The following is a 21,535-nucleotide window of genomic DNA, read 5'->3' as shown; positions in this document are numbered from 1 at the left end:
CTGTTGGTTGTCAACTCCCATCAGCCTCAGCCAACATGGCCAATGGGCAGGGGGTGATGGGAGTTGTAGTCCAGCATCATTTGGAGGGCCATAGGTTCCCCATCCCCATCTAAGAGAACTAGTTGGAACCTGTCCAGAGTACAGTTATCTTCCTTGAAGTAACTTATATTGGACTAGAAACACATGAAGTGATAAAGGCCTGGCATCAAAGACAGTTCTACACATTATGGATACCTTGTCTTTTTCCCTTATGAGTCAGCAGCAAGAGAGATGGGCAACGTCTTTTGCAAGACTGGGTTTTTTTAAAAAAATTCTGGACCAAGTTCACTGAAGAGAAGATGATGAGTCAGCTAGTAAGCCCCGGGTGAAAGGTGGTACTTCCCTGCCTTTTACCTTCAAAGATTCCTTTCTGATGGGTTGCCTGCAAGGTGACTCTCTGAACTGGCATGCAGCCTGATTTGGACATGCTTGCTATGTCTAGGCAGGGTGACGGCTCTTACCTAACTGGGTACACTTAGCTCTGAATAATGGCTTGCATCTCCCAGGCAACAAAGCAGCTAATCAGCCATAACAATCGAGGCCAGGTTGGTGCTCCCCAACACTTGGCTTGACAATGAAGGCTTGGCAGTTGTGCACGTCAGTCATAGGGCAGGGCTGTGTGGCTGTTTATCAAGGGCAGGTGTGCCTTAAACCCAGGGGCTTGTATAAAGGCAATACACTTCAGCTGTAGAGCTTCTGACAGATCATGTGCACCAGTGGTTTGGAACTGAAACCAGTAATACAGCTTCAGAGGTAAATATTGGAACAGAGGAACAAAAGCTCTGTAAGAGAAGAAGGAAAAGGGGGAGTGAAGTTAAGGCTGAAACGTTGGTCCAAGTTGCAGAAGTGTTTTCCTTTAGCAGTGTGGAAAAGATAGGGAAAGCAAACAGAATGAATCCTGGGATGAAATCCTTACCCAGAGGCACATGCCAGAGAGCGAAGGGGTACGTTAAGCTTTTGTTGTTGTTGTTTTATTGTTAAGCCTGTGCTTGGGAAGGGCCATAACTCTATGATAGAACATCTGCTTTGCATGCAGAAGGCTCCAGGTTCAATCCCTTGCATCTCCAGGTAGGACTGGAAGAGAACCCTGCCTGAAATCCTGTGAATCCATGGCCAGTTTGTGTAGACAGTGTTGAGCTAGAGGGACCAATGATCTGACTTGGTATAAGGCAATTTCCCATATTCCCTCTGAGGTGTGCATAAAAGGGGAGTGAGTTGCTTTTTAGGAGTATCTTGATCTCAAGTCTCCACTGTTGGAAGTAGTATGCTCCTGAATTCCATTTTCTGGAAACCACAGGAGGGGAGAGTTCTGTTGCACTCAGGTCGCGCTTGCAGGCTTCCCATAGGCATCTGGTAGGCTACAATGAGAACAGAATGCTGAACTAAATGCATCACTAGCCTGTTCCAGAAGGCTCTTCTTATGTTAAGCCACTATACTGTCTGTCCAGGAAGCTATGTTCTGTAACTCTATGTATATTGGAAGAGGGCAGACTGCCATTACTCAGTGGCAAAGGAAAGACAATTTGTACATGATCAGAGTTCCTTCCTTCCTTCTTTCCTTCCTTTCTTCCTCCCTCCCTCCCTCCACCTACCTCTGTTTAGTACTGAACACTAGTACTAAAAACAAATCCTGGAACTGAGCCTGGGGAGTGCAGTCGCAAATCATGCCCAGTGGATATGCAAATGTCTCCTGCCCTAAGGTACATGGCAGAGGGAGGAACCCAAGTAACAGACGTTCCATCCTCAAAGTACCCCAGGATTTCTGCTACATCCTGACTGTTATTTATGGAAGCATTGTAGAACTTTTCAGCGCTCCAAAAGCAGCTATTGGAAGCTTAGAACAAGCTATCGGAAGCTTAGAACAACAATTTGTTGATTGCGGATCTGTAAAACAAAAACTCCTTTAAAAGTTGTGCTGTGCTACCTTTTAGGTGGTAGTAGAAGCTTCAACGCAAACTAGTTCTGGGGATCCTTTTTACTGGCAAGGTCAGGCAGTAAAACATTTTGCTGCCTGAGGTGAAGGAAAGGATGTCACTCCCGTTTCTTGCACAGAAGCCAACTGCACTAGCAGTTAAATTTTTCTTCTCTACCTGGTGATGAGATAGCATCTTCTTCTGCACCTGAGCACAGCAGACTAATTTAAGCAGTGCAAGGACCAGCCATGTGACAAAGAGAGGAACTACCAGGGAACACCCACCACTGCCTCCAGCATCTGCTGCCTGAGAGGACTGGACATGTTTATTGGTTATGGCTAAGATGTATTCATGTGGAATTGGCAGTGAGAACCAGGATAAAGAAGAACTGCAGAATACCATGGGCAAAAGCACAGAATTCCTAGATCATTCCAGGTACAGGTCCTCATGGAGAAAAGGACTAAACCCAGGTTTTGGAGTGGCAGCCCTGCTTTGACTTTACCTTATGCCTAGAATGCTCTTCTACATTTAGACTGCAAAAAGAGAATACTTTTGTAATGTGTACAGTCCTGGTCAGCCCATCTCAAAAGAAGAATCTCTTAGAGGAGAAAGAGATATGCAGGAAAGTGCAATCAGAATGTCAAAAGTATTAGAGAAATTATTTCAACAAGCCCTTTAAGTAGAGACCTTATCTCAGTCTGCATTAGTGTTGGGATTGTTTTAAAGATGCTTTAATATTTTTTAAATATGTTTTAAAATGCTTTGTTTTAAAGATATTTTTAAGATGTTTTGTTTTAAATATGTTTTCAGTGTTTTATCGTTTGCTTGCTGCCCTGCACTCTTTCTGAGAGGAAGGGTGGGATATAAATTTAATAAATAAATAAACAAACATACCTTGTAAGGAACAACTTTAGGGAAGGGCCATAGCTCAATGGTAGAGCATCTGCCTTGCATGCAGGAGGTTCCAGGTTCAATCCCCGGCATCTCCAGATAGGGCTGGGAGAGAACCCTGGAGGGCCACTGCCAGTCAGTGTAGACAGTAATGAGCTAGATGGACCAATAGTCTGATCATACTTTGGACACATAATGAGAAGACATGATTCACTAGAAAAGACGATAATGCTGGGAAAAACAGAAGGGAGTAGAAAAAGAGGAAGACCAAACAAGAGATGGATTGATTCCATAAAGGAAGCCACAGACCTGAACTTACAAGATATGAACAGGGTGGTTAATGACAGATGCGCTTGGAGGTCACTGATTCATAGGGTCGCCATAAGTCGTAATCGACTTGAAGGCACATAACAACAAAACAAATATAAGGCAGCTTTCTATGTTGTTCATTTTAGGAAAAGCACCACTAAAGCTGATGGCGGGGGCATGATACAGATGTATAATATGATGCATGATGTGGAGAAAGTGGGTTGATTTTTATTTTTTAAGAGGTAGCAACAGCCACAAGAGCAACTGAGATTGGGACTGTGAAGAGGGGAGGTATGGCTCTTCTCTCCTGTGCCCATTGCCACAAATGACAACTTGGGAGCAAACAGCAGCTTCAGGGAGAGATTTTCAAGAGGAAAACGCCTTGGCTGGGAGAAGCAAGCGACCCCCCGCTTCCCACTTTCCATGGTCCCTATCAGTGTGCCCCCTGTGTGGTTCCTGTTTCTTTAAATAAATAACAAACCCAGGAATAGACCATAAGGAGGCAAACCTATATTTTCTACTGTGCGCTTTGGGTGAATGAAGTAAAAGATGGCAAGCTGTTTCTATGAACCTGTTTAGAACTATCTCTTGTTCTTTCCTCTCCCTGTTTTTGAAGTTGCTGAACCCGAGTGTCTTTTGCAGGTCATAGAGCCACTCCAGAACGAGGACGGCAACCTTATGCTCCACCTTCAGCGCTTGGAGAACACACTTAGCCTCTTTGCTGAGGAGTCGGACAAAACCCAGCTCTTTGCTCACCTGGGGCGCATGGCTCTGGAGTTCAACCGCCTGGCCTCCAAGGTGCACAAGAACGAACAGAGGACATCCATTCTTCAGGTCCGAAGCCTGCTGGTAGATGTGCATAGTTCATTTTGCTTCTCGGTTTCCTTGAACACCCACCTCTGCTTTTTCTCTTCCTTCACCTCCCCTTCCAAATTCCATTAAGTGGCCAAAACAGATGTATGTGGAACATGGGTAAAATCCTTCCCCTGTGGAAACATTACTCATGCACCCCCTCACTGCTTGAATATGCTTCTGTCATGTGCATGGGCCAGTTTGTAATGATGCATCTGCCCTAGGGATGGGATCCATTGACCTGTGCCAGTTCAAAAACATTCCATCCACCTAGCAAGCTGGCATCGATTCGAGGTCATTCTTTACCCGCTAGCCCCTGCTTTTATTGTTCTGTGTGGTTTTTTCACTTGGACATTTTTAAAAATATTTTAAAAGGAAATATTGTTAAATTATCATTCTTAAAATTGATATTTTAAAGGCAGATTTTTTTTAAAAAAGTCCATTTTCAAAATTAGCCGTAGAAATTTGCTACATTAAAATCCAGTCCTTGATTCTTGAAAATAAGCAAATTAATGGAAAATTCGTAGCAAATCTGAATTGGGTGAAATTCTAGCACATCCTTAGTATGTCCAAAGTACATCTGTTAGGCCCTTCAATTTGATCACATTTTAATATCTCCTCCTTCTCCTTCTGTGTCACCCCTCCAACTCACCCTGCTTTTAAAGAAAGATGTGGTCAGAGTTGTTATTCCCATGTGATAGCTGTGGAACAAGCCTGAGAGATAGGAGTGACCATCCAATGCATTCATGGCTGAGCTAAGGCTTTAACTGGGGACTTCAGGATTGCAGTTCATGCTATTAACCACTACAGCACTGGTAGCAATAAGTAAACCCCATTGAAGATGTGTTTCCAGTCATGTGGTTACCACAGCCAGTGTTGGTGCTGTCCATGTGCTGTGAAGCCATTGCTGCCATGGCCTACTGTTGGTCATGTAAAAGCTCCTCACAACAATGAGTAATGCACCTGTGTTGGACTACCAGTACTAGAGTTGTTGTCAATGGGGACAACATTATCTCTCTGATGGGTTTTTGTTGAGTTTTTCTTCCGTTATCTCGTCTCTTTCCAACCAGGATTGGGAATTTTCAGGATATGACACACCCTCAAAGAGGCAAATGTCTAAAGCATGACACACTTCACCGTGCCCCCCTCCCCCACTTTCAGGTCATAAACTGACCACTAGGGGAAGGAGGCAGACTTTTCCCTGGGGAAGGCTGTTGTGTAATTGACCATTATAAAGGCTATTTTTGCTTTCTGTAGGTAAACTCAACCAGGGAAGTAATCAAAAGGCAGGAGTAACTGGGTCATGCTTTTTTATTCCCAGGTAGTGATGCCGAACTCTTATTTTCTTTTTCCTGAGAAATGTTTCTTTCTGTGGGCCAAGGTAAACAAGATTTTGTTCATGTCATTTGACCTTGGTTTAAAACAACAAACATCCAGCATGAAGGCGGGAGCCAGTCAGATCAAGAGTGTGCTGTGAGGGTGGGGAGGACTTTAACCCTTTTGTTCCTGCAGCAATCCCACTCAGATACTGCCTCTTTGCACCTGCTGTTTGCAATGGAACATTCATCCCACTGCAAATAACAGGTGCAGGGGGAGACGGGCTGATTCTTACGAGAACTGTGACAGAAGAAAAGATTTAAAGGCCCCCTCTCCTATGCTTCCTATCCATCTGCCACCCACATACACATCTACTATTTTTTTTAAAAGAAAGACAAAAGCATGCAAAGCCAAACAACATGAATAAGCTCCTGTTTAGTTTGGTCCCGTTCAGCTGGTGATTTCAACAAACGAGTTTAATCTCTGCCGTTTTACTCCAGGGCGGTGTCGTGGTTAGAGGGGCAAACTAGGACTAGGGATATATACGTTCAAATCCTCACTCAGCCAGAAGCTCACTGGGTGAGCCCGAGCCAGTCACCATCTCTCAGCCTGATCACAAAGTGGTTAAGAGAATAAAATGGTGGCAAAGTTCCTGTCTTGAGTTCCTTGGAAGGAAGGTGGGACATAAATATCAGAGAAGGGGGTGTGGGGGAAATCCAGTTTTGGCATCATGTCGAAATCTGAGAGAAAAGGTAAGATGATTTGGGATGAGGAAATTCAGATCTAACATGGCCACCTCGTTAAGAGCAGAAGGTGACTTATAGCCAGAAGCCCTTTGGCAAATATGTGAACAAGCAAATGGCCCTTTGCTGATGCTTTTTTCTTCGTCTTTTTCAATAGGCATTGTGTGAGGAGTTGCGGAATGAGAATGAGGAGCTGAGGGCAAAGTTGGAGAAGGAACTAGAGCAAAGGAACCAGGTTTCAGAAAAGCTGTGGTGAGGGCATGTCAAATGGGGAAAGGAGTGTATAAGCATGCTGGGCAGAGCAGCGGTTTAGGATTTTTCATTGTGTGTGTCTGTTAATGCCACTGAAATTAATGTTGGAAGCCTGAAATGTGACCATGTGAGGTGAAGGGCCGTAACTCAGTGACAGAGCATCTGCCTTGAGTGCAGAAGGTCCCAGGTTCAATACCTGGTTTCTCCAGGTACGGCTGGGAGAGGCCCCTGCCTGAAACCCTAGAGATTCACTGCTTGTCAATACTGAGCTTGATGGACCAATGGTCTGACTCGGTATAAGGCAGCTTTCTGTGCTCCTAACATCCCTCTGGCTCTGCCCATGGTGAGCAAGCTGAAGACCTGCCCAACTTTACAGCCACCCTGACATGGTGTTAAAAGAGCCAGGGGGGGGGGGCTCCCATGCTGGATTGCAAGGGGAGTGCAGTAGTGGCAGAGAATACTGAGGATCCAGTCCAGGTTAGTAAAGAACCAAAGGAATGGAGCCACTCCCTGAAAAGTGCCATTCCCATTTCATTCATGCAAAATCCCTAAACGGTTTACATAAAAATATACATACAACATTATACAAAGAAATATGTCAATAAAAACAGAGAATCCATCAATAAAACATTGTTAAATATCGATGAATTAATAAAAGCAGTGTGATTAAAGATAAACCCAGCAGCAGGATTTGGGGGGCTCTTAGACAAGGCAGATTCCCAGACAGCGATTAAGGGAATTTCCTTGTGTTGGATGGCACAGGGTGTGGCATTATCCCAATGTGGGCTCCCAAAGTCCCTGAGTTTTAAAAAAGGGGCTAATACCAGTGTTGGCCCACCTTGGGACAGGAAGTACCCCCTTTGCTCAAAGAGCCTCTATAGATGTTTGTCCCAGCTTGTGAGGGTTAAAAGTGTATAGAGGGGTGGGAGAGCACATGCAACCCTCGTCCTCAGTGTCCTTGAGTGTGCTGTTGAGTGGAAAGAAGGGGGCTTCTATGCTTGTTCAATGCACATCGAAGCCTCTATGCGACTGGATATCCTAATAATATAGGGGTTCCCATTTGCATGGAGGCTTCTCAGCATACCTGGTTGCATGTGCATAGCAGCCCACTCCAGACAGCAGAAGTCTAAAGCCAGGGTATCTGGGGACATTGGGGTGGGGTTTGCAAGCCTGCCTCCGCCCCTCTACACACTCTTAGCCCTCACTGTTTCAGGCAAACACCTGCAGTGTCAAGCTTTCTCTAACCTGAAACTAGGTCTCTCTCTGAGATGGTGCAACAAATGTCAGTCTGGAATGCCTCATTGGGAAGGCCCAAGAGATAATTTCCCGTTTCCTCCCATTTATGAACTTTGGTGGAGATGCCCACATGTTCTCCTGGCCTAGGTTGGATACAAATGATAGATTACTTACCTTTTGGTTTCCCAGCCTGCTAGACACCGTCACTAGTGATGCAGCAGCAAGGTTTTCTTCACGCTTGCTAAGGTAATGCAGAACTGCCTAGAGAACCACATTCAGGCAGCTGGTGTGTCTTTCCCACCTCTGATTCAAGCACTTTGGAGGTCATGAAGTCCTTTGATTTTTTTAAGACACAAACAGCAATCCCCTAGTGACAGTAGACATCATTGGGGGCCTGATGGCTTCATCTGGGAAAGGCCAGCCTTCTTTGGATAGCTTAGCATTCAGCTTATTGATTATTCCAATCAAACCCTAGGTAGTGCTTGCTCATACACAGAAGTGCTTTCTAAAAGTGGGAACTTATTTTTTCTCTTCAAGATGCTGCCGTCTAGAGGTACTGTCTTGACTTTGAATTTCATGCACTCTGAGCAGTCCCCGCTGTGGTCCACAATTGCAGAGTTAACCCTCGAGAAAGTGATCTTATACTGATAGCTTGTGCTGCACCAAATTGTGTTGGTGAGATTGTGCAAGCTTTAGAATGTAAAACATGTTGCCAACAGGAAAATCTCCCTCATATAATGTAGATATCATCCCTCCCCCCCCCCAAAAAAAACATGAAAAGAGGACATGAGTCTTGCATTCCAAACTTTTGGGGCAATTGTCCTTTTTTTCCCCCTGACCTCTATAATAAAGAAGAAATTTTTCCAGGTCTGCTCACGTCTGACTTATCACTATACATGCTGGAGAGTGGGAACTTTTATTTTTGATAAAACTCAGCGCGTTTCAGCCTGTTATCTACAGGCCTTCATCAGGGGATAATAGCTTGTAAGATTAAAAGACGAGCAAATCGCTTTCTGTACTGTACCAATATCACGTCTGGTACAGTACAGAGAGCGATTTGCTCGTCTTTTAATCTTACAAGCTATTATCCCCTGATGAAGGCCTGTAGATAACAGGCTGAAACGCGCTGAGTTTTATCAAAAGTAAAAGTTCCCACTCTCCAGCATCTTGGTCTTTGACCTTCTCTTTTTGATTGCCCATTTGGATGCTAGCCACCCTCTGCTTATTATCACTATACATAGCATCTCCCATAGCAACTTACTGTAATGCTGCTGCCACCTCAGTGCTGCTGTCATTGAAAGTCCCTTAATGACTATAAATAAAAACATAAGAAGGAGCTTGCTGGGTCTGACCCAAGAGCTATTTAGTCCAGCATCCTGTTTCCTGTACCGGCCAAACCAATTGCTTATGGGAAGCCCACATGCGGGGCATGAAGGCAATAACAGCTTGCTGTTATTCCCCGGCACCTGGTATTCAGAGTCATGGTGCCTCTGATCCTAGAGTTAGCATATAGCCCCCATGACTAGTAGTCATTGATTGCCTTTCCTCCACAAACTTGTCTAATCCCCTTTTAAACCCATTTACGTTGATGGCAATCACTACGTCTTTAGCTATGAGCTACGTGAACAAGTACTTCCTTCTGTCTGCCCTGAATCTTCTATTATTCAACTTCAGTGGATGACCCTGTATAGTAGCACTATGAAAGGGGGGGGGGAACTTATCTCTCTCTCTCCCCATTTTCTCCACACCCTACATAATTTTATATCCTTCTACTAGTGACTAGCTAAGGCAGCCTTTCCCAACCAGTGCGCCTCCAGATGTTGTTGGACCACAACTCCCATCTTTCCTGACCATTGGCAATGCTGGCTGAGGCTGATGGGAGTTGTGGTCCAACAATATCTGGAGGCAGACTAGTTGGGAAAGGCTGAGCTAAGGGAATAGGCCTGATCATCTCCTTCCAAGGTCCCATCAAAATCTTCTTCAGTAGGGGGATTCTTACATTTGCATGGTTTTTGTACTGAATTATTGTACATGTTTTGAGCAATTCTTATCGGCCAACTTGAGCATGCCATGAAAAGGTAGGCTAGAAATCTAACCAATTAATGAGTAATATGACGCTGGCTTTGGCACTGATCCTGTGGCAGGCAAGAATAGAAGTCCTTGTTCACTTTTGTAAGGAGCTTTGAAGTGAATTTCCTGGGTATTGTGAATTCTGACCGCTGCACTTCCACGTTATCCTGTAAATCTGGAAGTAGGAACAGCCCTGTCATGAGTCATGCTGCAGATTGAGAGGGGCAGCAGAAGAAGCGCCCCCCTTCCCAAGCCCTCACAGGGTGCCAGAATAAGCATGCCCTCTTGCCAGCCACTCCCATGCCACTTATTTATTTCTAAAAATATTTGTATACTGCTATTTAATTAAAAACATCAAAGCAGTTTACAACACGTTAAAAACAACCACCACCACCATAGAATAAAAACCATTAAAAATACAATAAAAACAAAGGCCAGCTGTTGCAAAAAAAGCATCTTCTTAATTGTCTGCATGAGCATGGTGGAACAGAAAGGTTTTCAGAAGGCGCCTGCTGAATCTCTGTTGGCAGAGCATTCCAGAGAACTGAGCTGATGACACTGAAGGGTCGATTTTGTGTCAATGTTAAATGAGCCTCACCAACTCGGAATGATCAAAGCAGCTCCTGCAGATGATCTCGGTGATCAAGCTGGGATAGAAGGGTCCAGGTGGTCCCTAAGATACCCTGGACCTAAGTTGTTCAGGGCTTTGTAAATTAATACAAGGGCCTTGAACCTGGCTTGGTATCAGATAGGCAGCCAATGCAGATGTTTTAAAAGTGGTGTCACATGTTGTCAGCCATGTGCTCCCATCAGCAGTCTGGTCGCCGCATTTTGCACCAGCTAGAGCTTCCAAACCAGGGCCAAGGGCAGCTCCACATAGAGCACATTGCAGTTATCCAGTCTCAAGGTTACCAGTGCATGGACTACAGAGGCCAGGCTATCCCTGTCCAGAACAATTGTAGCTGACGAACCAGACAAAGCTGGTGAAAGGCACTCCTAGCCACAGAGGATACTTGGGCCTCTAGTGATAAAGATGAATGCAGGAGTATCCCTAGGCTACAAACCTGGTCCTTCAGAGGGAGTGCGATCCCATCCAGAACAGGTAACCTGCCTATTTCCTTGACATGGGAACCACCTACTCAAAGAGCCTCCATCTTCCCAGGATTCAAACACAGTTTATTGGCCCTCATCCAGTCCACTACAGCATTCAGACACCGATTTGAGCTTCCATTGCCAGCAGCTGTGTGGCCAGGCACTGTGATGAAGACTTGCAGCAGCTTTCAGTTAGTAGCAATCCCTGGCACGGCAGAGTGCAGAGGGCTCTGTCCTGCTTGGTGACAAAATGGCCGTAAAGGGATCGGCCCTGCCTGGAGGATAGCTTTCTTCTCCTTAATACTCATTTTGTCATATTATTCTCTCCCAATGTAGGTGTGAGAATCTGGAGCTCAGAAAGGTGGTGATGATGGACAGCAAAGAAGGAATGAAAGCAGAAGGCATAGAATGTGCCGGACAGCAACAGGTGAGAGGCTTTTTCCTATAAAACAAGCTCCTGTGGTCCTCCAGATGTTGTTGGACTACAATTCCCATCATCCCTGACTATTGGCTATGTTGGCAGCGGCTGATGGGAGCTGGAGTCCAACAACATGTGGAGGACCACAACTTTGCTAGAATACCAGACTGTCACTTCACCTTGGCCCGTTATCCTTATTCTGCAGAACAAATGTTCAAGAGCAGAGCACAGTAGCAGCATGCCTGCTGACTTCCTCACCCCCCTTTTGACCACCCCTTGCTAGAACATAAAAATAAACTTCTCTGTTTATTGAAGAGCCATTGCTATTTTTTCACCTATCTAATTTGTATTACTATTATTGTTATTGTTGTTATTTTTATTATTATTAATCGTTGTTGTTGTTGTTGTTGTTATTATTATTTGATTTATATCCAGCCTTCCTCCCAGCAGGAGCCCAGGGCGGCTGGATCAAAGTTGTTGTGGGAGAGGATAGGTCTTACTGTTGAGTACTTTGCCTGCTAGCTTTGTGAGGGAGAAGCATGGATGCTACTCTTGGATAGCGAGCTTGTTGCCATGATTGTCTTAGCTGTTTCTCAGGACCTTTTTGTGTGCCGACCTTTCAGAAGGGAGCTGCAGAGGAGAAAGCAACAGGGAAAAGCATGTTGGGGACAAGCGAGAAGAAAGTGAAGATTCTTGAGCACCAACGCAATGAGGTAAGGCGGACCTCTACTCCAAGTGACCCAGGCTCAGAGCTTGGAAAAGTTACTCCTATCAGCCCCAGCCAGCATGGCCATTGGATTGGGCTGATGGGAGTTGTAGTTCAAAAAAAGTAACTTTTCCAAGCTCTGCCCAGGCTAGAGAAGAGGTTAGGACATTGATTGTTTAAATTCTGTGTCTCTTGCCCTTTAATTGTGGACATTTCTGAAGCAACTCACAAATATAAAGAGATGAAACCGCAATAAATCTTCTGCATGCTGAGAATTAACAAATCGCAAGTCAGTGGCTGTGTCGGATCATATTAAAAGTCAAACTGAATGCAGTGTCTTCATTCCCATTTCCTCAAAAGATGAGCAGAGGGGAAGCCTGGGAAATGAACAAGGGGAAGGCATTCCAAAGGCAAGGCTGTGGGGAAGGGTCATAGCACATCTGCTTTGCATGCAGAAGTTCCCAGGTTCAATCCCTGGCATCTCCAGGTGGGGCTGGGAGACATCCCTGCCTGAAATCCTGGAGAGCCACTGCCAGTCAGTGTAGATAATACTGAGCTGGACCGACTGTTGTTCTGACTCGGCATAAGGCAACGTCCTATGTTCCACCACAACCAAAGAGGCCATGGTCCTTGTCAGCCGCCTCACTTGAGAGGATGGGGAGAGCCTGAACAGAATCTCTGAAGGAGATCTTAAAGGTCAGGCCAGCTTATGTGGGAGTAGATAATGCTTCATGTATCTCCAGGTACCTGACATGCGTCACCACTTTTCCTTGGATTCTTCACATTTTAAAACAGATTGGGTGAACCTGTCCACAGTGATATTATCATGCGATCTAAGCTATTGCTTGCATGTGATTCTTGTACGGCAGGCTGTATTAGGAACAGAGTTAGCGGCCTTTGTCTATCTAGCCCAGTATTGTCTACTGAGAATGGCTTTCCAGGGTCTCAGGCAGAGGCCTTTAATTCACATCACATCACCTGATCCTTTTTAACTGATGATTCCAAAGTTCAGGTGGGGTGGAACAGCAGCAATAGGCCACATCCACACTATAAATTAAAAGCTCTCTTATACCACTTTAACAGTCATGGCTTCAGCCCAGAGAATTCTGGGAACTGTCATTTGTTAAGGGTGTTGAGAGTTGTTAGGAGACCCATATACCCCTTACAGAGTTACAATTCCCAGAGTTCCCTGGGAAGAGGGATTGATGGTTAAACCGATTTAGGGCTTGTAATTCTGTAAGGGGAGTAGGGATTCCCAGGATTCTTTGGGGGCAGCCATGACTGTAAGTGATACATAGTGCTTTACATGTATAGTGCAGTTCTGGCCATAGACTCCCAGCAGCAGCATGACTGCTGTATGCCTAGAGAAGATGCCAAGGTTGGGGCTGCATTGGCATACCAGTAGAGCTAAACCAGTGTTCCTGCTGTGCAGCTCTGAATTCACCACTGCCCCTCCCATCCTCCTCCTCCTGGTAAGTGGCAATGAAGCTACTGCCAAGAGGCGATTGTTGCAGGTAAGCTGCTGCTGCCAGAAATTGGACCTTGGACCTTCTTCAGACAAAGCATGAGCTCTGCCACTCAGCCATATTCCTTCTCCCTGTTCAAGCGAGGCCCAAGACGGACTAGCTGTGGCTGCTGTTGGGTTTAACGATATATACTGAGCGTGAATGAAGCTCTGCAGAATAGAGGGTTGCTGATGATCAGACTTGAAGGTGCTGGCAAGATGGTGTTCTGGCTGAAGCACTACATCAGTAGTGAAATGAGATTCTGTTGTTTGATCACTCTGTGCGTTTCCTTCTAGCTGCTGGAGGTAAACAAGCAGTGGGACCATCATTTCCGGTCCATGAAGCAGCAGTATGAGCAGAAGGTAATGCCAGGATACCAATGCCTTGCACAAAGAAAGTTTTATAGGAGGCAATTATTCCACATAATACGACACAGAGGGAACTTTACCTTGCTGTCATTGTCCTCATTGGAGGGAAAGGATGTTAATGTCATTAGAGAGAAAACTGGGTCTCTATGGCACTGGTTTTTTTGTATCTAGCTTTAATCCTTTTTATGTTAAGCTTTTGTCTGTTGTTTTACTAGTCTGCATCATATGTAAGCATATATTTATGTATCAGTCCAGCTGTCTTCATCCATCCTATATATGCATACATATAGAGTAGGTCCCCACTCATACGGTGCGTTACGTTCCAGACCCCCGCTGAAAAGCAAAAATCACCAAAAAGCAGAACTCCGTCAATAAAATGGCACCTGATGCTCAGCTGCTGAGCGTGTCATGCCGAAAAACGCCTTAAAAGCAGAACAAGCGCTGTATGAGTGGGGCCTTACTCTAATTGAAAACTGCCGTATTAGCGGAATGCCGAAAAGTGGGCCGCCGAAAAGCAGAGCCCTTCTGTACACGGAAAGTTGCAATGCAATATAAATTCAATAATACACAATTTTATCCAAATAATCGGCATATTAATTGAAATTTCAATGGAGTGTAGCAAAATAATTTATATTTATGTTATGCTCCAAACTCAATATACGGTTGCCACTCAGCCAAACAATTAGACTTTTGTTGTCTGCCATCTCTTAATCTCATGGGTTCAGTTAGTTTGCTTCACTGTGCTATTTCCCACATTTTATTTACACACCTTACACATTGGAATCCTGGAACCTTTCCCATTTTGAGCTGTAGCAAGCTTAGCAGTGGTTAGTAAACCGGAGATTATTACCCGTTGTGTGTTTGGACAAGTTTTCATAATTGATTCCCAGCTGAATTGTTTTTAATCCCAATAATAATTCAGAACCAGTCATCCTCTCAATATCACTTTTAATTTTACTTCAAAATGTTTGAATAGCAGGACAAGGCCACCTCATATATATGTGTCTTGCCTCTACTAGCCTACTAATTCAGCAAAGATAGGTGTTATTCTTGTTCAAATTCTTTGATGTCATAGATGACCAAAACAATAATTTGTAACAATTTTCTTCTAAACTAATGCATATAGCTTTGCTAGCTCCTCCAGTAAAAACAGATTTCTGCTCTTTCAGTATTGATCAATCATTCTTTGAAATATTCTTCTTTTGGTAATTCTTTATTTATCAAGTTGGTTTTTTTAATAATAGACCTCTCGTGTTTATTACTGATAAACATAATTTTTTTCAAATTCTGACTGTTGAGTTATTAAGATTCCCTTCTCATTTTTATAATTCTTCACTTGCATGAACTGGAACCACTGTGATTGTTCTGATTTAAAAAATGTTCTGTAAGCCCCCTCACCCACTTCCACACACATCTAGTACACTGTCCTTTCATCATAATATCTCTTAACTGTTGTCATTCTGCATTTTACCCCAAAGGAATATTTATTTGCAATAACAAGGTTTCCTTATGGATATCATTAGCATCTCCTAAGTGTGTCCAAGGCTTGCAGTGTGTTATTAAACTCTAGTATTTCAAACTCTTTATTTTTAAAAAGATATAATTTCCTTTATAAGTCCAAGGTCGATTAGAAAGTTTAATTTTCCTACTGTGTTGCTCTGCTAAATACCGGTTATCTGTTCTGTCTGAGATATACCATTTTATCAGCATTTTTATTCTCATTGCCTGGGTACTATTCTAATATATTCAGACGAGATACTGGATGTTTTTAGATCTTTGCAATATTGCTAGTTCTGTTCTGTGGTTTGTTTTGTGTTTCATGTTATCATGGTCATAAGCTGGAATTACTGCCTTTTCCCCTCCTGGCAGATAACAGATCTACGGCAGAAGCTTGCTGACTCCCAGAAGGCACTGGGGGAGCTGGAGGCAGAGCGGGAGCAGAAGCAGAGGGATTTTGACCGCAAGCTGCTCCTGGCTAAATCCAAGATTGAAGAGGAGGAGGTAAGTTTGATAAGAGGTCAAACATCCTCCCTGGAAATGCGTCTGCATCTTCTCTTGCTTGAGTCTGAAACAGCAATACTTGCAGGCGGGTTAAATTCTAAGCCATTTTGACCAGAGGGAGGGGAGAATGTTGCTGTTTTTTCTTTATTGTTATCCTGCTTTTCCAGCCCCACAGTAGCTTTTCAGCTTAATAATTCATGACCATAAAAACATACAATTCCTAAATCTTGGGAAATAGTAAGGTGCAAGTATTATGGTCACTGGCAATGACAGAGTAATATTAGAAAAACCACTCTTCCTTGTGCTTTCTGAAGACAAAATCAGACTGAACCCAGTGAGTCTTTATAGGGAGAGCACTGCACCAAGAAAACACCACAACAGGAAAGGCCCAGTGCCTAGTGAAGGCGTGGAGCTACTTGTAATCCAGAGTCTACAGAATACTGCAACTCCACATAGGTCTGGGCTGAAAGTCTAAACAATAGAGTGGCTTTAGTTCTTGTATGGCAGGTATTGGAAGCCTATGGCTCTCTGGATGTCTTGGACTGCAACTCCCATCAGCCTTGGCTAACGTGACCAATGGTCAGGGTTGATGGGAGTTGTAACATCCAGGAACATCTAGAGGGTACCAGCTGCTCTCAGTGCAAAACCCATTCATCATCATCACATTATTTGTATGCCACCCTTCCACAAACAATTATGCTCAAACAGCTTACAACAATGAGAACAATACATCAGAAAATCAACAATTTCAGGCTCTTTTGCTCAATCAATTTCTAAATGTTGTCACCCTTTTGTATTCTGTGGGAGTTTTTAATTAATAAAACTTCCTAAATTGGAAACTAATCTCTCTCTTAATCTTTGGCCATCTTGCTGTGGTAGAACCTATAAAACAGGGATGGAGAACCTGTGGCCCTCCAGATGCTGTTGGACTCCAACTCACATCAGCCCCATCCAGCATGGCCAATAGTTAGGGATGATGGGAGTTGTAGTCCAGCAGCAGTTGGAGGGTCACAAATTCCTCATCCTTACTATAAAAGATGGGACCGGAGAACTAATGGTTTTCTGAGCCTGTCTTTGTATGGGTAGGATGGTATCTTTGACCAGGGAGAAGAAGATATTTTGATAGAGGGATGGGCAGCCAGTTGCATTTGGCACATGTCGAGATTTCAGTGGGCTTCCCAATTATATGCTATTAATCTATGGCAGATGTAGGGAGCCCTTGGCCCTCCAGATGTTGCTGAACTACAACTCCCATCATCCCCTGGCCATTGGCCATGTTTTCTTAGGCTGCTGGGAGATGTAGTTCAGCAGCACCCGGAGGGTCAGATGTTCCCCACCTTTGGTCTATGGCAATATGTTCTCAGAAGGTAAGGGGAATCTAAAAGCAGGAGCCTGAATTTAAGAACCCCTCTCCCAATTTTCATTGTCTTCTTTTGGCTTCCAGTTCTTCTACATTTGGTTTTGAGATAGGGAGGGAAAGCCATGGAATCGGGTTCAATGATAGTAATGTGTAAGGCTGTCTTTGACTTATACGGATTTGTCTTTCTCAGACAGAAAAGGAGAGATTTAGTGGGGAGGTGAAGGATCTAAAACAGAGGGTGAAGTTCCTACAGGATCAATTGGGTCCAGTCACCAGACAAAGGGAGTACCAGGAGAAGGAGATCCTACGGCTAAATAAGGTGGGTAATCTATGAAGAATTAGTACCTGCTGCTTCTCTGCTTCTCTGGAGCAATGTCAGATTCCACACTCACACACAAACACACACAGAGGTTATGGGCTTCCTTGGACAGTAAAATAGCCCTAAATTTCTTACAATCACCGAAAATGTTTTGTTTACTGATGCTGAGCTGCTTTGGAGGGAAATGTTTTGACTGTCCTCTCTCTTCCTGTCTCCCTTCAGGCCTTAGAAGAGGCCCTGAACTTCCAAGCCTCTCCTCCTTCCCCTTCGGTCTTCAATGGCTCTGTTGAGCCTGGCACAATTATCCGACATCAGGAGGTGATGACTCAGAACGATCTCCTAAAGCAGCAGGTATGGAATGCTTCCATTAATCCAGAGCCAATTTTGAATTGGGGCCACCTATAAACTGAAAAGTTATTTTCCAGAAAACATAGCATTTCTTTCATGTGTTTTGATATTACTGCCAGCCACCATAAGAATGCTCTGCTGGACCAGCATCCAGCATCTTGTTCTCAGTGTAGCTAACCAGATGCCAAACCAGGTGCTGCTCACTACTGTCAGCTTTTCCTGTCATTGTAAAAGGTACTTTGCCACCGTTTTATTTATTTATTAGATTTATATCCTGCCCTTTCTCCCAGTAGGAGCCTAGGGCGGCAATATTTTGATTTTAAGTGCCAATATTCTGGTTCCATCTTGGTTCAAGTGAAGTCTGTCCCTTTTGTACAGACCCTACTTGTCCCAAAATATTCTCCACAGGCTAACAAATCGAACGCCATCCCCCAATACCACAGTCTCATTCCCACATTGAGACTCTCAGCAAGGCCTGTTTGACTGACACTGTGAGTGGAATGGGTAACATTTTAGCGAAAACTACCTTGAAGGTCCTGGCGTTCAGCTCTTATCTAGCAACCTGAATTTTGCATCCAGGCCCACACAACTGTATTTCTCCACATCATTGGTGCCAGCTTACTGCACAGTCACTGATGCTCAGCCCTGTCTAGATCAGGGTTTTCCAAACTGGTCTGTGGACCACCAGTGGTCCACAAGCTTCATTCAGGTGGTTCATGACATCTTTGCATTCAATATTCATGTTGATGTTTAATTGTAATGTTACTGCTGCTTTTATTTCTTTTGTTGTATTTTATTGTATTACAATTTAAATTCTATGGCATGCAAATTATAAAACAATAAAATACAAGAAAGGAAAGCAGCAATAACATTACAATTAAAAATCATATAGCATCTTAGCACAGTGCATTCTGTTGCTACCACAAACAGAAAAATTGTTAAGTGATCTGCCAAGGCCCTTGGCAATTTACTTTTTTTTTTTCCATTAATTTTTATTCAAATTTTCAAAGACAAAAAACAAAACGAAAACAATCAAACAACAAAATAAAATGTTGACTTCCGATTTGTCGCAGATCAATTATAAGTCTACAATATATAACAATCCTATCTCTAAAATTATATTATAGAATCACTTTCCTCCAGTAGTTATCTTAATTAATCATCAAATCTCATAAACATTATTTTATTCTTTCTACAAAAAGTCAAAGAGAGGTTTCAATTCCTTGAGAGATATATCTTTCAATTTTTCTCCAAATAAACATGTCGCTTAATCCATCTGATTCAAATCTGTTAGGCCCAATAATTTCAATAGCCATTCTTCCATTATCTATATTAATTCCATCTTCCATCTTCAATAATCCTGTTAAGTCCAGTAATTTCAGTAGCCATTCTTCCATTATCAGTATCCCATAATAATCTTGTTGTCATAACCATAGTCCAAATAAACATATTGATTAATCAGTCTCGTCAAATCTGTTAACTCCAATAATTTCCATAACCATTCTTCCATTTTCAATATTAATTCCATCTTCCATCTTCAATAGTCCTATTAAATCCAGTGGTTTCAGTATCCATTCATCCATTATGTTAAGTCCAGTGGTTTCAGTATCCATTCATCCATTATCAGTATCTTATGATGATCTTGCTGTCATAGCCATAGTCATATAACAAGAGTCTGATGGGAATTTCCCCCATCACAAATATATCCTTGCCATCAATTCTGAATATATTACTGAAATATTGTTGTAAAGCCACATCTCTGTTCTGGGTACATCTCTGCTCTGTCACATATTTGTAGTTAATTCCATAGATTTTTTCTATGACAAGCCCCATCACATCATTCCAGTCAAGAATTCTGAATATGTTACTGAAATATTGCTGCAAAGTCATATCTCTGTTCTTCTTTTTTACAAAATGCACTGGTTCATCTCTTAAGAGTTTCTCCACTGTCACATATCTGTAGCCAACTCCATAGATTTTTTCAATGTCAAACTCCATCACATCATTCCAGTCCAGAAAATTATCCAAGGCATTGGTAACTTTACCACCAAAATCTTCATTAATTTCTTCAGAGACAACTTTGAATTCCAAACAGTAAACTTTATTTCTAAGATCCATAAACTCCAAATCTTTTTCCAATTTCACACTTGTTCCAATCTCCAGGGCTTGTGGCTTCCCTTTAGTTTTTCTTTTTTCATCTCTAATCCCATCAAACACCTCTTTTACAGAATCCCCTATTTCTTTAAGCTCCTGTGTCATTTTGTTAAATTCAGTTTTCATCTCCTGTCTGCCCTGTCTCAGGGTTTGTTTTGTTATCTCAATCTCATCCATTATTTTCTGAAACATAATTTCTTCCATGTTCTCAATCACTTTCCTGGCTGCCATTCTTAAAACCACAGAAACAAAAATTATTTCAGCCACAATTGGGTTAATATTCCAGGCTGCTGATATCAGTGTAGACAGTACAGCCTGCCTTATCTCTATGTGTTCAGGAATACAAAACAAACTTAGTTCCCAACATCAAGACAATTAGTGGCGTCGTGAACAAGCAGATTCGTCAAAATGAAATAGACCAAAAAAAGTTTTTTCCCCCTCCTCGAAATAGAAATCCCTCTTCCGTTGGTATCTTTAGAATGCACCTCCAGGACAGCTTTTTGCGATAAAAGCAAAGATAAGCTTTTTCGATTTCTTTCCTCCTTAATTTCGTAAGTGAATGAGAAAAGCCATAACTCACCTAGGAATTCTTCACAGCTGATTCATTGACAAATCTCTTTTTTAACTGCACCAATTTAAACCAAGTGAAAAAAAAAATAGAAAGGATTCTTGTTTGCCTGTTATAATCCGTTTTTTCTTTGAAGAAAAGATAAACGTATCGCTATAATCGGCTAGAGCTTGATGAAAGTCCGTCCGACATTGCAGTTTGAACCTTTTCTCATAAATAAATGAAATCCAGTCCTCCCCACAAAAACAGGCTTTGTGGTTAATCTCACATTTCTCCCTGACCGGGAGAAAATCTTTACCAGTCAAAAAAGACGTTCTGACTGATTTTGAAGCTGAAAAAGCTTCCTCTGAGACAAGAGCTCGGCTCAGAGGCAGCACAGGCAGAGCAACCCTTCACGGAAGTGCAAACTAACGGCCCTTGGCAATTTACAAGTGGTCCATGGGGAAAAGAGTTTGAGAACCACTGATCTAGATGATGTGTGGTATCTGCAACTTTCACACTAGGCGGGCAAGTCATCAGGCAGTCTGCATTCCTGTCACAAACCCTGCTGTCGATGCCCCTAATGATCAAAAAGCCCACTACCAGGAGAGTCCTTCAAGGAATGGGTCCCTCTTAAGGGATCATATTTCTCTATCTCAGAATGACATCCCCCACCCTGAAACAGCAGAGGAGCTGGGAATGGAATGCCGCTGTCATGCCCTGGAGGTGTCATCTGTCAACCTCTCTGACTCTCTCAGCTACCTTGGCCTCAACGGAATGAACTTGTTCTGTTCTGACCAGGAAGGAGCTCACTGCACCAAGCACACATCCATGGCGTCTGTCAGATAGTTGTCCATGTAACTTTTTGTACGGTACCCTAGTTATCCCCCACAGTCCTGCTGGCTTTCCACCTGCATATCTGTTGTAGTGGTTGAGCTAATTTGCTTTAGAGCTTGGAATTTGTTGGGTCAAGCCTTTCCTGGCATCCTCACCCTGTTTCTGAATTTTCCTTGTACCTTGGCCCCTTGTCTCAGGGGCTGAGATCGTTCATCAGATGGGGCTCCCCTCTTGCATGTAGAGCAGTTCCCTTCTCTA

General features: G+C 43.3%; 1 protein-coding gene across 9 annotated transcripts in view; it reads left to right on the top strand.

Moving 5' to 3' along the window:
- The window catches only part of TNIP1 (TNFAIP3 interacting protein 1), an 80,419-nt gene that overhangs the window by 47,390 nt on the left and 11,494 nt on the right, over window positions 1-21,535 (top strand). For 5 of the 9 annotated variants that reach the window (XM_061617414.1, XM_061617409.1, XM_061617413.1 and 2 more), the window contains 9 exons: window positions 3,795-3,986; window positions 5,326-5,385; window positions 6,222-6,316; window positions 11,051-11,141; window positions 11,756-11,845; window positions 13,640-13,705; window positions 15,581-15,712; window positions 17,263-17,391; window positions 17,614-17,742. In XM_061617414.1, coding sequence (XP_061473398.1) covers window positions 3,795-3,986; window positions 5,326-5,385; window positions 6,222-6,316; window positions 11,051-11,141; window positions 11,756-11,845; window positions 13,640-13,705; window positions 15,581-15,712; window positions 17,263-17,391; window positions 17,614-17,742 — 984 coding nt within the window. Of the gene's footprint in view, window positions 1-3,794; window positions 4,002-5,325; window positions 5,386-6,221; window positions 6,317-11,050; window positions 11,142-11,755; window positions 11,846-13,639; window positions 13,706-15,580; window positions 15,713-17,262; window positions 17,392-17,613; window positions 17,743-21,535 lie in introns of all 9 variants that reach the window. The other 4 variants (XM_061617415.1, XM_061617410.1, XM_061617411.1 and 1 more) reach the window with 2 other exon arrangements.

This window comes from Rhineura floridana, chromosome 3 (assembly GCF_030035675.1).
Source record: "Rhineura floridana isolate rRhiFlo1 chromosome 3, rRhiFlo1.hap2, whole genome shotgun sequence".
NCBI classification, from domain to species: domain Eukaryota; kingdom Metazoa; phylum Chordata; class Lepidosauria; order Squamata; family Rhineuridae; genus Rhineura; species Rhineura floridana.
Note: the sequence above shows the minus strand (reverse complement) of the source record. Positions and strands in the feature narration are given on the sequence as shown.